Source organism: Magnolia sinica, chromosome 8 (assembly GCF_029962835.1).
Source record: "Magnolia sinica isolate HGM2019 chromosome 8, MsV1, whole genome shotgun sequence".
In the NCBI taxonomy this organism is placed as follows: Eukaryota; Viridiplantae; Streptophyta; class Magnoliopsida; order Magnoliales; family Magnoliaceae; genus Magnolia; species Magnolia sinica.
Window position 1 is genome coordinate 51,106,025 of NC_080580.1, and position 14,731 is coordinate 51,120,755.

Sequence of the window (14,731 nt, forward strand, 5' to 3'; positions counted from 1 at the left end):
GAAGGCCCTTCAGGGAATATATGGAGTGTCGTAGCGTTCTAGATAATTTGCCCAAACTTCGAGGTGAGTACGGTCAATTTTCCTTTTAAAAAAAAAAAGTCAACCGGACTTGTATCTTGTCTTTTCATACATTTTCCTCCCAGAAAAATCCCCAATCAAAAGGCGAGGATTTCCCAATTGGTGCGAATTTGAGTAGTTTGCTATTCAAGGTGGGGCCAACTTGATGATCGGTTAGGGTTTCTGCCACGCTATGGAAAGTGAGTCACTCGTGAGTTTAAGCTAAAGAACACTCCAGGTGTTGTTTCTATGTGCTGTATGCATGTGGATACCCATACAAATGAATCTATACATGTATTCATAATTTATATTTGGCATGTATGTTTTGGACCTTTATGGGTTATATTTATTTCTTCCTATCTGCAAATACTTTTTTGCAAAAAAAAAAAAAAAAAAAACTTATAATTGATTTTTCTTTTACAGAGGGAATTGGGCCAATCCCGCAATATATATCTTTTTGGTACTTATACATTCCCCAAGGCAGCAATCCGACAGTAGATGATGCTCGGATGCTCTGGGCTAACAAAGAAGATCAACAATTTTATAAAATAACAAGGGATTTGCTGAATCTTGATTTACAAGGGAGAAGAAATGTTCAACGTGAAAAGTTCCCAATTAGTAGTCCTCGTGTCGGAAGCAGATTGTTAGGTGGCTGTAGATTCCCATTGGTTAAGAGGGGTCAGGCCCACCAAAGAGAACAGTCAGGCCCCATCGTTTGGGAGGTGGGTTCATGGCACAAATAATGTTCCTTTTAAATAGTGAGGGTGGGGGGCTGACAGTCGTTTTCCCGCTGCAAGTGTGAAGAGGGATCATGGGATTGCGTGGCACGGGAAGAAGCCTTCAAGGATTCCACTTGGGACTTGCCACGTGGTCCCCTTGTCCTGATGTACAGCCTGTAGTCGTTGAAGGTCATTGGCGTGTACAAGGCGGGTTGGTGCGGAGTCACTAGTTCCGGTGCGGGTCCCACAAGCACATCGCTCTTGGGGTTGTAAAAGAAAGCCAGGGACAGTCGTTCTTCAGACGCATTCGCAATCACGCGATGCTCGACGCTCTTGTAATTGGCATTGCTCAACACCTGAGATTTCATTTGTTTACCAACCAATCCTTATTGCCCAAATAATTAACCATTTCCCAACTATTTCTTTTCTCTTTAATAATAATAATAATAATAATAATAATAATAATAATAAGCTGCCTGCAGCACGTGCCTTCAGATATATCCATGAAGCACGGCGTGGGTTTCGGACGCAACTGGTCAGTTCTGGAAAAGATTTGTAATCCCACCACCATGAATGTGTTTTGTCCGGGCTGTATATACATTTTGCCAGCTCATTATAGGGCATGGCCAGGAAATGAGCAGATCCATTCTCCATGGACCACACCATAAGAAACAACAGTGATTGAATGCCCACCATTAAAAACTTCTTGGTTGCCATAAAAGTTTTTGATCAAGCTGATATTTGTGTTTTCCATTCATCTAGGTTTGTGTGACCTTGTAAACAGATTGGATGGAAAATAACATCATGGTGGGCCCTAAGAAGGTTTCAACAGTGAACTCCATTTTCCCTGCTGTTTCCCAAGGTGCAGTTCACTTAAGCTTTGGATATGCTTTATTTTTGAGCTCAAGCTCTAAAATGAGCTGGAAACTCAAATAGAAACATATACGTCATGGTGGCCCCACAAAGCTTGGGCCATGTCGGTCCAGGGATATTCCTTGAGACAGGTGCTGCAGGCAATCGGCCTCCTGATGCTGTCTTGGGATACATGCCCACACGTACTATCCACACCACTCATCACTCTCTATCATAGTTTTCATAACTCTATTTTAATCTTGAGAGAGAGAGAGAGCTCTTATAGTTAAATTATAATTTCTGTCTATGCATTAGAATTATGCATTTGTTGTTGTGCCTAAGTGGCAGACTCATTAGAGTTTAAACATGAGGTCATGGGATCGAGCACCCTTGTGGTCCGAAAGCATGTGTCGGAGGGGTGAGTATGTATACCTTATTATTTATTCGCATGTGAGTGCATGACTGTGTGGGAGAGGGGTGAGTGTGCATACCTTATTATTTATGCACATTACAACCCTAAACATTTCAATTATAAGTCCTATATTTTAATAATATCAATTGATATATAACCGTTGTTTTTCACTCTTTTCTTATCTCTCTCTCTCTCTCTCTCTCTCTCTCTCTCTCTCTCTCTCTCTATATATATATATATATATATATATATATATAAGAAAATCAGCCTTAAACCCGAACCTCTTTCATTTGTTTATTTTGCATAATCCATTTTGCTAAATATGCTTAATTAGGAACACCAAAAAGAAGACTGCCTGTGACGGTAGCAATCGAGTAGAATTTTGCCCGCTTTATCAATTGGACGTTTATTCAACTGTTGATCGCCAATCATCACAAGTCCACCAAGTGGGGTTAGCTCACAGCTCATGAACGGACAGGATCCTAGAAGAGCATGCCACACTTGATCATTAGTTTAGACAGAATGTTGGGTAGGCATCGAATACTTTTTCTAGTGAACCCATTTGTCACACCTGGTATATAAGAAGGCAATCCAAGCTCAGTGCTCTTTACTTTTTAACCTCCAATTCAATAAATTATGTAACCAAAACGTACGGTTGAGCACGCTGGTCTTAAAAGACTAAGTATATACCATTTGTCTGGGGGAATATGATTTATCATTCATGGAACCCGGTTGAAACTCAGCCGAGTCAACTCAGATTAAAGAGATTTTGAGCCGAGTCATGAGAAAACAAGGTATTTTTACTCAGTCTCTAAACAATGAGACTTGTCAAGTCTCCCATCTCGATGACTCAATGCGACTCACAACAACTCACTCACCTGGTAGTGCTATCAAGAAGTTTGATCCCGCAGTTCTGAGAGGAGAACCAAACAGCTTAACCGGCATTGTTACAAGACACAATTTGGTTCAGTTTTTGCATTTTATCACAAGTAAACAGTATTTATATACTTAAAAGTTGCTAATTTAAATATACGATACCCAGTCAAGCCAAGCAATGACTCGCTTGAGTCACTATAGTGTTGGGCACAAAACAACTTGACTCGCAGACTCCACTCAATCCAAAACCTAACTCATGTATGTGTGTGTGTGTGTATATATACACACACATATTTATGTATATACATACATATGTGTGTGTGTGTCTATATATATATATGTGTGTGTGTGTGTGTGTGTGTGTGTGTGTGTGTGTGTGTGTGTGTATTAGATATCACATTTTTTTTGGTAAGGATTAAAAACAATAATCCTACCCAGAAAGAAATATGACCTCTAATACCTATTAGGATTAACCAAAATTAGAAGATTTCATTTTTAGGTGTCTACCAAACGGGGCCCTCAGTCTGGTTGGAATTATACTACTGCAAAGAAAATGATATGAAATAAGATCTCCAACTAGAAAAACTAAGAGAACGCAAAAAGTCCCAAGGGACCTCAAACATTAGCACCACGGTCATCCAGCAAGCTCCACCATAAGCAGCCGTTATGTGAAAATTAATCCACACCCATCTTCAAAAGTGTGAAATCATAGGGCTACTTCCAACTAATGTATATTTTTCATAGCACAGAATTCTGTACTTTTGGGCCATGTGGGGTCAGTGGATGTGGGATGGCCCCAAGATATCCAAGATTGGAAGGTCCTAACCTACCGATTAATGGCCTGCAAATAGGTGATGAACAAATGAGAGAGAGAGAGAGAGAGAGAGAGAGAGAGAGAGAGAGAGAGAGAGAGAGAGAGAGAGTAAAACCCCATTGACAGCTGCCCATACTAGAAAAATATGAGGTCAAACATGGAAGGCTGGGTTCCTTTCCAGTTGAAGGTTTATTTGGGCTTCCCGATTGCTGGTGGCCCATCAGATCCATAGTTTAGGTCACTGAAATTTCCATGAAATGCAGATTCTGACCATTCAATCTGGCTGAAGGGTCAGGATCTACCTATTTGGAAGAGTTTTAGAGCAACACTCATCCACAATAGATCAGAGCCCAACCAATCAACGGTCTAGATCAAGAAACAATGCATGCACACCACAGGTACAGATCTGGGAAAGTGGAACACAACCCGGTTAATTCCTTTTAGTTGGGACCATCCATTTGCACACCGTGACATAGCCAGATAATTGCCTAATTAGTTGGAATTTAGCCCTCAGAGCTTTAGTGGAAGGCCAATATTGAATGCACTTTTTATGATCACATGGAAGAAGGACCTATGTTCCGTACACGCCCCGCGAACTACATTTCATGGTACTCTTGGTGAACTCCTTTCTAATAAAAAAATAAAAATAATCATAAAATAGAAATAAAAATAAAAAGAAGAAAAAAGCATTCTTTACTTTGGCCCATTTTATATAATTATATATTGGACTTGACTGGGAGAGATAGAACCCCACTAGTCATGCAGACCCGTCCCTTGGTGTTGAAACTTCATACCCAAATAATGAAAGAATGACTGACAGTTGGATGATGATAACAAGAAGACAACTGGAAGGTGTGATGCCTTACGGTGTGGTCGAAAGTAAATCTATTGGCTGCAAGTGGTTCTACGACGACATCCCTCACATAGAATCAAAATCTTGTATCATTTGCATGCTTCATTAAATCTGCGCCACTCATTTCTTATGGTGTGGAAGATAGATAGGGGAGAGAAAAACCTGGATTTGATCTCCGATGTTGACTATGAATGAGTCGGGGACGGGTTGTATCGTGACCCAGGCGTCCCCTCTGCGGACTTGGAGACCGGTCACACGATCATCCGGTAGAAGAAGCGTCATGCCGCCAGGGTCGGAGTGTGGAGAGAGACCAAGCGTGAGGTCTGGCTGCGGGCATTTGGGGTAGTAGTTGACCCTCAGGCATGCCCCTATATCTTCTCCACCAAATGCATTTTGTAGATACGCTTCTTCCAATCCAAGATTCTTAGATAACACTTTCATCAAAGTCCCGCAGAGTTTCACCAGCTGCCATCCGTACTCTTCAATCACCTCCCTAGTCAACGCAATTTACCCAAAGAAACCAAATATGAACAACCATATGAATTGAAGGTTGAATTCTTCCTTATTGCAAGGGAACACCATATGGAGTTGAAGATCAGTGGATTGTATTAATAAAATCACTCCATAGCTGATTAGTGTCCCGTTATTTATTAAAAAGAAAAAAAATTAAAAATTAAAAAAATAATAATAATTATAAGATTTTCATATATTGAACTCAATAAGACAGAAAAAAAGAAGATATCATACAAAAATTGATTATCAATTAGGGAAATTGATAATACCTACAAGGAGGAGGAAGATGAGGCCATTTATACTTGTTCTTGACAGAGAGGGGAAGGAACTGAAGGAAGTAGTAGTCTCCCCAGTCGAGAATAGCACCCTTCTCAATTCCCAAGCGACTACCGTACCCTTCATACGTCTTTGGAGAATTGGCGTAGATTTGCTTCTGCTCGAGGGGAAGATGGAAGAAACTCCGCCATACCTCCCTCATCTGCCTCATCAAATCTGGGCACACACCATGGTTGACCACCTGGAAGAATCCCCACTCGCGACATGCCTCTGACATCTTACACATGAGTGCTTCACGCTCTCTCGCATCACCATGAATGCCCCCCAGATCGATGACTGGGATGCTAACATCCGTTGCTATACTAGAACTCGACCACGGTCTCTGCGATGGAGGCTTGATGTATCTCTCCGGAATTACGGTTGTGCCACTCTCAGACAAGGATTGAACTCGGACAATTGGTTCCGGCCATTCTTGTGGGCAATCCATAACTGGTACCAATATCACTCAAATGAAAGTACCGAGTACGACGATAGATAGATATGTGTTGATGATACATAGTTATGTATTTATATATATCTATTTACATGTGTGTGTATGCTGAGATATACATATGTGGGGGAATTGCAGTGAAAGTAAAAACAAGGAAAGAAAAAATGAAAAACAAAAATAAAAAATAAAAAAGAAAAGAAAAGTGACCGTAATTTGTGTGATTTGTGGGCTTCGTTGTGCGTTAGTGGAAGAGTCTTCTCTTTACTGCTGTGAAACCGACGTATCTTTCCCACGTTTTATATGTGGAGTTTTAAGAATTATTTGATGCTCTGGCAGCGTATGGGGGATCATACACATGTAATTCCAATCCACATGGCACACTTGCATCTGAATCCAAACTGCTGGAGTTGTAAGCTCCACAGTGAAAGGGGCATAGAAAAAAGCCGTACCGATCTGAAGATCTCAACTGACTGGTCTATAAATCATTTGATTGTTGAGATTGGTCCGTTGATAAATTTTTAGATGTCTGGTTGATGGTCACCTGTCAGATGATTAGGACCAGTGAGTAAGTGTGGTTCTTGGGTTTGTGAGTGGGACACACAATTTGGACAGTTTGATGAGTGTATGTATGCTATGTGAATATTAGCCGTACGGGGGCATTGGTGTGATTAACTCTACACCACCCAGTTGCAGGTTCCTGTGGACAGTGTTTGTTTGAGGTTGACATACCGACATGCATGCATGACAGTGCAAATGGATGAGGATGAGCGTAAACCGATACAAGCGCCGTGAATTAATGTTTTATGGCATACACTCACACCCACTTGATTGCAGTGACTGATTGCGTGTGGGGTCGTTTGTTAGCCAAGGAAACTGAGTGGTGGGTTGCCGACATCACACCCATGCAACGCCACCCCAGCATTTCCATTTCCATCACGTGCACGATAGAAAGGAAGGACCCTGTATCACGTGTGCTCGTGCCAGCTGATTCTCTCCATCTCTGCCCATATGTCCTGCATGTGTTCCCGTCCCTTCCATCATATTCGTTGTCAGTAAAATCTATACATGCTTGCATGGATGTGTATATATGCTCTTAACAATCATACCTCTTTTCCTCAGCACTCATCTAATTTTTAAAGTATGGCAATAGCACTCTTTCAACGATTTGGAAAGCGCACTCATCTAATTTTTAAAGTATAGCAATATTAGCACTCTTTCATCGAGTTGAGCTTGATGGGATTTTTCCTCCTCAGTCTGAGGTGCTCGACCTATCGAGTGAGCTGGTCGACTGGTCGAGTGGTGCTTGACTCAAAGTCCAATAAGTTTTTGGTTTTAGAATCTCATTGTGCTCAACCAGTCGAAAGTCATACTCGACCAGTCAAGTGGGCCACTCGACTGGTTGAGGAGGACCCTGCTCGACTAGTCGAGGTTACGCAGATTCAGTCCAGATTTGATGCGGACTGCATAAATTTGTGGCGGTTTCGCAAGAGGTGCGAAACGGATTTGCCTAAACTATTTAGGGGTCCTAGGGTTGTTATAGGAAATGCAAGGGAGTTTCCTGAAGCTTTATAAGGGTTTGCTAAAGGGTTTAGGGCTATTAAAGGTTGAGAGAAAGAGAAAAAGAGAGAGAGGAAGCTTGTGGAAGGGAGGTTCTGCTCATAGAGGTGATCTACTTTACAGTCGACGTCTCAGCACTTCTACGTCCTCGTAATCAGTGAGATCTCTCCGTTTTTCATTATTTTCTTATTGTTTATCCACTCCTGCGTGAGCGAAGAAGGTTTGATCCAAGCAGTGTGTGCTGATGATCAGTTGTAACGTTCTACTTCATAGTGAATTGTTACTCTGGACGAGGTCCTGTGGTTTTTACTTCTTTGAGGGTTTTTCATGTAAAAATCTATTGTGTCGTGTGGTTTGTGCTTTTATTTATTTCATTGCTTTATTATCTCATAATTTTGTTATTTTTGGGAGGCTAGATCCTAAAGTTTTGTGCAACGGCCCACAACAAAGTGATATCAGAGAGTTCAGGTTGGTTGAACAGGGTGGGATCGGTTTTGAATTATGGAAGGTGTCTCATTAAGGATGATCAGTCTCAATGGTTCTAATTGGACTATATAGAAAGTTAAGACGAAGAACTTATTTTATTGTAAGGACTTATATTCTCCAATTCAAGGCATATCAGAAAAGTCAAAGGATATGTCAAATGATGATTGAAAGAAGTTGGACTAGAAGGCGGTGAGGTTTATTAGACAATGGTTGGACGATTCCGTATTCTACCATGTGTCTAAGGAGACCTCAGCCGCTAGCCTGTGGTTGAAATTGTAAGGGTTGTATGAGAGGAAGATAGCTGGCAATAAGATTTTTATGATAAGATGACTTGTGAATCTCAAGTTCAAAGATAGTGGCTTTATGGCTGATCACATGAATAAGGTCAACAACATATTGAATCAGCTCTCTGTTATGAAGATGGTCCTGGACGATGAACTACATGATTTACTATTGCTTAGCTCATTGCCTGACAGTTGGGAGACATTGGTGGTGTCTCTGAGTAACTCTGCGCCAGATGGAAAGGTGTCCATGGAACAGGTAACTAGTTGTCTCTTCAATGAGGAGATAAGGAGGAAGTCTCAGGGGTCTACTCAACAAGAGGCCCTTATGATACAAGATTTATGGAGAGAAAAGAACAGAAAGGGTGGGAAGGCCCGAGATAAATCAAGAGGCAAGTCAAGTACTAAGAAAGATGTTAAATGCTTGAATTATGGCAAGAAGGGCCACTACAAGTATGATGTCATAAGAGAAAGAATGACAAGAAAGGAAAAGGAAAGGAGAAGGAAGATAAATCAGATTCCACTATGGTCGCTTCATATGACGATGTTGTAGTTATTATTTCAGCAGATCATGATGTTTGTCTCATGGCTATGAGTTAGGACACCGACTGGGTGAAAGACTCGGGAGCCTTGTTTCATACGACTCCATGCAGGGATTTCTTCACAAGCTATAAGTCAAGTGACTATCGAACTGTGAAGATGAGAAATTCTGTCATATCAAAGATCGTAGGGGTTGGTGATATTTGTGTGAAGACCGATGTGGGTTGCACATTGGTTCTCAGGGATGTGAGGCACATTTTAGACCTTCGCCTCAACTTGATGTTGACGGGAAGGTTGGATAATAATGACTATGAAAGCTATTTTGCTGGTGGGTGTTGGAAGCTCATCAACGGTTCATTGATCGCAGCCAGAGAAAAAAAGTGTTGCGTCGATCCTTTACAAGGCAAGTGTTAGTGTGTGCAAGGGTGGGTTGAATGCTGCGAAAGATTCAGCTATTGACATGTGGCACAGGCTTCTAGGACACATGAGTGAAAAAAGGGCTTTACTTACTAGCAAAGAAGCGGCTCCTTCCAGACGTGACAGGTATACCTCTCAAAACCTCTATTGACTGTTTATTAGGGAAACATCATATAGTTTCATTTGTTAAATCTGTTTCTCATGTTAATAAAGTGCATACATTAGATTTGGTTTATTCTGATGTTTGTGGTCCTATAAGGACAAAAACCTTGGGTAGGGCATTGTATTTTGTCACTTTTATAGATGATGCATCTAGGAAGATTTGGGTTTATACTTTGAAATCTAAAGACGAGGTCTTTGGTGTATTTAAGTTGTTTTATGCTATGGTCGAGAAAGAGACAGGTAGATCATTGAAGTGCACTGCATTGACAATTCTGGTGAATACATTAGTGACTTTCATGAGTATTGTAAGTCCCTGGGTATTTGGCATGAACAGACGATTCCCAAGACCCCCAGCATAATGGTATGGTTGAGCGATTGAATCGCACTGTTGTGGAGAGAATCAGTTGCATGTTATCCCATGCGAAGTTGCCCAAGACGTTCTAGGGAGAAGCAATGCACATGACAGTGTATTTGATAAACAGGTCTCCATCAGCCCCATTGAATGGAGAAGTACCGAAGAAGGTGTGGATTGCACAAGATCCATCATACAGTCATCTCAAGGTGTTTGGATGCAGGGCATCTATTCACGTACTAAAGGACAAGAAGTCCAAGCTCGATATGAAGATCAGGCAATGTGTGTTCTTGGGGTACAGTGATGAAAAGTTCAGCTATAGATTGTGGGATCCAACCAAGGAGAAGCTTGTTAGGAGCAGAGATGTAGTTTTCTTTGAATACCAATGTGTTGAAGACATTTGTAAGCCAGAAAAGACAGCCTAGTTCAGGAGAGCCAGAGGATATGGATCTAGTTATTCCTCTCGTGGTGCCTGATGACGGGAGAGTACAACAATGTGTAGAGGACGAGGGAGTTCCTACAGAAGATGGACCAGGGGAGCAGCCCCCACTTGATCCACCTCTTGCGCCACATGTGAGGAGGTCATCTAGGGACAGACATCTATCTAAGAGGTACTCGCCGCATGAGTGCATTATGCACACTGATGGGGGAGAGCCAGAAGATTATTCTAAGGCCCTAGCTAAGAGCATAAGGGGGAGTGGTTGAAGGTTATGCAAGAGGAGATGAGATCCTTGAATAAAAACCACACTTATGATATGGTGAAATGGATACTGCGGTATCTAAGAGGCTCATCTAGGTAGAGCCTTTGTTATGGTGATAGAAAACTTGTGTTAAAGGGCTACATATATGCAGATATAGCAGGTGACATAGATTTCAGGAAGTTTACATCGGGATTCATGTTCTTGTTTGCAGGGGGAGCGGTCTCATGGCAGAGCAAGCTACAGAAGGTCGTAGCATTGTCGACGACAGAGGCCGAGTATATTGCGGTCACAGAGGCATGTAAAGAGATGTTTTGGATGAAGAGGTTCCTATAAAAACTTAGCCTGAAGCAAGAGTAGCACATGGTCTATTGCGATAGTCAAAGTGTTATACACTTAAGTAAGAATCCAAGTCAGCACTCCAAGTTGAAGCACATAGAGATTCGGTATCACTGGATCAGGGATACTTTAGAATAGAAGGTGTTACAGTTTGAGAAGGTCCACATGGACGATAATGGGTCAGACATGATGACCAAGATATTGCTCAGGGGTAAGTTTGAGGTTTATAGAAACCTGCATGGCTTGAAGAAGGTGAATTCCTCCTGAGTCGGAAATGAGGAGATTCAATAGGATTTTTCCTCCTCAGTTCGAGCTGCTTGACCGGGGTGCTCGACTCAAAGTCCAGCGAGTTTTTAGTTTTTGAATCTCATGGTGCTCGACCAGTCGAGGGTCAGGCTAGACCGGTCGAGGACCTGCTCAACTAGTCGAGGTTACGAAGATTCTGTCCGGATTTGGTGTGGACTACATAAATTTAAGGCAATTTTATAAGAGGTACAAAAGAGAGTTGCCTAAACTATAAATAGGGGTTCTAGGGTTGTTTTAGGAAATGCAAGAGAGTTTCTGAAAAGGCTAAGCTAAGAGTCCTAGAAAGGGGAGGGGGGGGGGGGGGGGGGGGGAAGGGGTGAATAGGACAATGATAAATTAAAAATTAAATGCGAAAATTAAAAAAGTAAATAAATATAGCACTTAAACAATCCCACAAAGCAGAAATGAATAACAACCTCAAATGTACAAGTATTGAGAGGTTGATACAAATGTTGTTCTAATGACAACCTTACACCAAAAACCAATGGCTTATGGTAGGACAACCTGATTCCTAGAATGGTCTGTGTATCAAAATCTCAAACTGATACAGAGCAATAAAGAAGAAAAATAGCAAAGAAAATAACTAAGATATTACAACATTCCCACACTTGCATAAAAGAAATTACAATATTCTCCACAAATGCTTAAAAAGGAAATTACAACATCCACACAATGTCTCAATCAATTATTCACCACATGGCCAGAAATTATAGTGGTTCGGTTGTGTGTACATTAACTATTTAGAAAAACAGCCACATAACTACTCCACTCCCAATATCCTCATACGGTGGATATTGGCGTTTATTATGAAATAGGTCTTTCAAGGTTCACCTAAAACCTTCACAATTGTGTCTTTCAAGTGGCTTACACAATTTAAAAACCCCACACTTTTTGAGTTTTTTGGATCACCTCAGACAAACTAAAAAGAAAGAGATTTTTCCTCGCATATTCTCAAAGAAACCAAAAGAATAGATTTACAGAAATGTAAAATACTTACCTGGATATTCTCCTTTGATGCAACCTGGTAGAACCAATTCAGAGTAGTAGTTCAACGTAGATGTTCAATGTCCACACTCACTTATGAAAAAGTTCTAGGTTCTAAATAGATTTTAGATTAAATCACCTTGGGGTAGCTTGATTTGATTTTAATTCTAAGAAATGGGAAAACTTCAATCCCTTCTTCAAATAAGATTGGAATGTATAATACAAAATCAAATACAAAAAGCTAATTAAAGAGAATATTAAATGAGCACTAAATAGCTTAAGAATATCACAAACTTATTTCTTAGAATGGTGTCTTGATTTTGTTTGAATTAAATGAAAAACTTTTAAAATCGTGCTCTATTTATAAGTGTAAAAACTGTTCACTCGACTAACCTAGAGGTCAGCTTGACTGGTCGAAGGACCAACAAGAATTCAAAAATTCAGGCATGAGAAGATAAGATTGTTCCACGACTAGTCGAGTGGGAGGCTCGACCGGTTGAGTGGCCTTCACAACCGGTCGAGTCCTGCTCTCGACTGGTTAAGTGGGAGGTTCGACCGGTCGAGTAGCCTTCACGACCGGTCGAGTACCCTTCACGACTGGTCGAGTCCTGCTCTCGACTAGTCGTGTGGGACCTAATTTGGTTGTTGGACTTTGAGTCGAGCTTGCTTGATTGGTCGAGCTCTGTTCACTCGACTAGTTGAGCAGTCTCCAGGACTAGTCGAGGATCCAACATAAAATTTCAAAATTTAGTAACAAACCTTGGACTGGTCGAGCTAGTACTAGGACTAGTCAAACATAGGCTAAGACTAGTCGAGAAAAGGCTCATACACTTATAAAGTGACCCAATTTAAGTACGTAATCAATGTGACCTAACCTACGGTCAATCTAAGGTCATTCATACCTTATAAGCGATGTTTGAACATTAAAACATCTTTTGCTTCAGTTGATAGATCTTGCAATACATGAAGCTTGAACTTGTAACACTTTGAAGCTTGAATTTGAAACACTTTGAAGCTTGAACTTGAGATATTTCACCTTGAGCTTTGAGTACCAAAATAAAGTATATTGTCTTGACATAGTAGAAGCTTGAAAGTTTGAACTATCACTTGATGTTGTACTTGAACTCCTACACATGTGATGCTTGAATCTTGAAATGGATCATCTTGAACTTGTACTTGAATCTTAAAATGGAACATCTTGAACAAGAAGAAGAATTAAACAAGATACAGATTCTAAGAGGTTTGGGCACTACAAAATTTGACAATCATCGGAGCTAGAAAACATAGCACTTAGAATCTCCCCCTTTGAGACTGAGATGAATATATAAAGTATGTAAGTGTTTATTAATCCCCAGAGTATGAGTATGTTACCAAGCTAAATAAATACATATATGGCTCTAAAATTTACAAAATATCAAGTGTAAAGGTTCAACTAATCCATAGTCTCAAAATCCCAGCAATGCAACTCTATGTCTACATAGACCTGCCTGAGAGTTGCACGTAGGAGAACTCCTCCTCATCGAAGAAGTCCATCTTCGTCGCATAAGCCTCGCCATAATCTACATCTAAAATCGAGTCTGGTTGGTGCTTTAAAACACTGTCCCAGAGTGGGAGTGAGTGATCAACTCAGTGGTACTATAAGGCAAAGGTTAACATGTTATCAATTCAGTCAAGCAGTAATGATAAAGCAGTAAAACAATCATATCCTAAGTACTCTTCTTAATGTAGGAATGGTTTGGTGTAATGATGCATGCCCTCGCCTGCACTCCCTCAGCGACATCATCTCACGGTCGCGCATGGCAAACTCCCTAAACGTGTGCTTCCTCGCCAAAGCACATGCAATGCGGTGCATGGTCATGTTAGCCAAGTAATTTATTAGGCTTATTCACACAGCAAATTTGGAAAGCTAAGGTACCTCTCTTTATATCACTTACCTAAACAATGATCTTTCTAGGGTTGTCAATCTTAGTTAATCACATACGATAGGCAAGTTGTAGGGCATCACCCTAATGGAAGCAGTGGATAGGCAAGTTTATGAGTTTACACTCAAGGTCACTAGGGAGAGGCTCGTCACCTTAGCGTAGTCCTAGTTTATACTGGAGGCCACTATAGAAAGGCTTGTCACCTCAGCGTAGGCTGACAGGTCAAATACAGTGTCTCATATTACTGTATTCGGCTCACAAATTTGGGTTGCTCACTAGTCACTATGGGAAGGCTCGTCACCCCAGCGTAGGCCGACAGCTTGACCACAGTGTCTCATACCACCATGCCCGGCTCATGAGTCTTATCGGATCTTGGTACCATGGTTGAAACGGGTTTGCATTGGTAAGTGGTACCTTAAATTCAAGCAGTAGCGTCAATACATGGTAAACACGCATTAGGCTAATCGGGTTATTTGACAAGTTTAATTGGTACAAGCACACGCTGAATTAATTGACATGGAGCGCATAAGCTCTCCACGTGGCCTAACCACTATTGACAATCACCGTACGACTCGGATTTCTCGAGCATATCTAATGTGGTGAAACTAGTTCGGCCACTTAATCAGGAGCCATACTGATTGCCTGGACTAGGTGGTAGTCTCAAACATACTCAAACGCAGCATGTGGATACACGTGATATTCATAACAGCATTTAACCGATAATTTAAATATAAATCCCATTCGAGCATTTTATCGAACACATTGAACATATTATTATACATATGCATTTCAACCATCAATCACGTAGTAGCAATTTAGATTACA

At 41.0% G+C, this 14,731-nt stretch overlaps 1 protein-coding gene across 3 annotated transcripts; it reads right to left on the bottom strand.

Annotated features, from left to right (window-relative positions):
* Positions 1-456: 456 nt before the first annotated feature.
* LOC131253305 (jasmonate-induced oxygenase 2) lies at positions 457-6,143 on the bottom strand. 3 transcript variants are annotated; one of them, XM_058254264.1, is made up of 3 exons: positions 5,366-6,131; positions 4,746-5,076; positions 457-1,132 (listed from the first exon to the last, which is right to left on the bottom strand). In XM_058254264.1, the coding sequence occupies exons 1-3, from the start codon at positions 5,857-5,859 to the stop codon at positions 809-811; spliced, it is 1,149 nt and encodes a 382-aa protein (XP_058110247.1). In that variant the 5' UTR covers positions 5,860-6,131; the 3' UTR covers positions 457-808. The 3 variants fall into 3 exon arrangements, with proteins under 3 accessions (XP_058110247.1, XP_058110249.1, XP_058110248.1); XM_058254266.1 differs by lacking the exon at positions 457-1,132 and adding an exon at positions 2,325-2,522 and having other exon boundaries at positions 5,366-6,141; XM_058254265.1 differs by lacking the exon at positions 457-1,132 and adding an exon at positions 4,138-4,359 and having other exon boundaries at positions 5,366-6,143.
* Positions 6,144-14,731: the final 8,588 nt, after the last annotated feature.

Coding starts and splice junctions, on each gene's coding strand:
- LOC131253305 (XM_058254264.1), bottom strand. CDS start 5,859: ATGGATTGCCCACAAGAATGGCCGGAACCAATTGTCCGAGTTCAATCC. Junction 5,077..5,365: donor CATCTTCCTCCTCCTTGTAG/GTATTATCAATT, acceptor TGCGTTGACTAG/GGAGGTGATTGAAGAGTACG. Junction 1,133..4,745: donor ACATCGGAGATCAAATCCAG/GTTTTTCTCTCC, acceptor ATGAAATCTCAG/GTGTTGAGCAATGCCAATTA.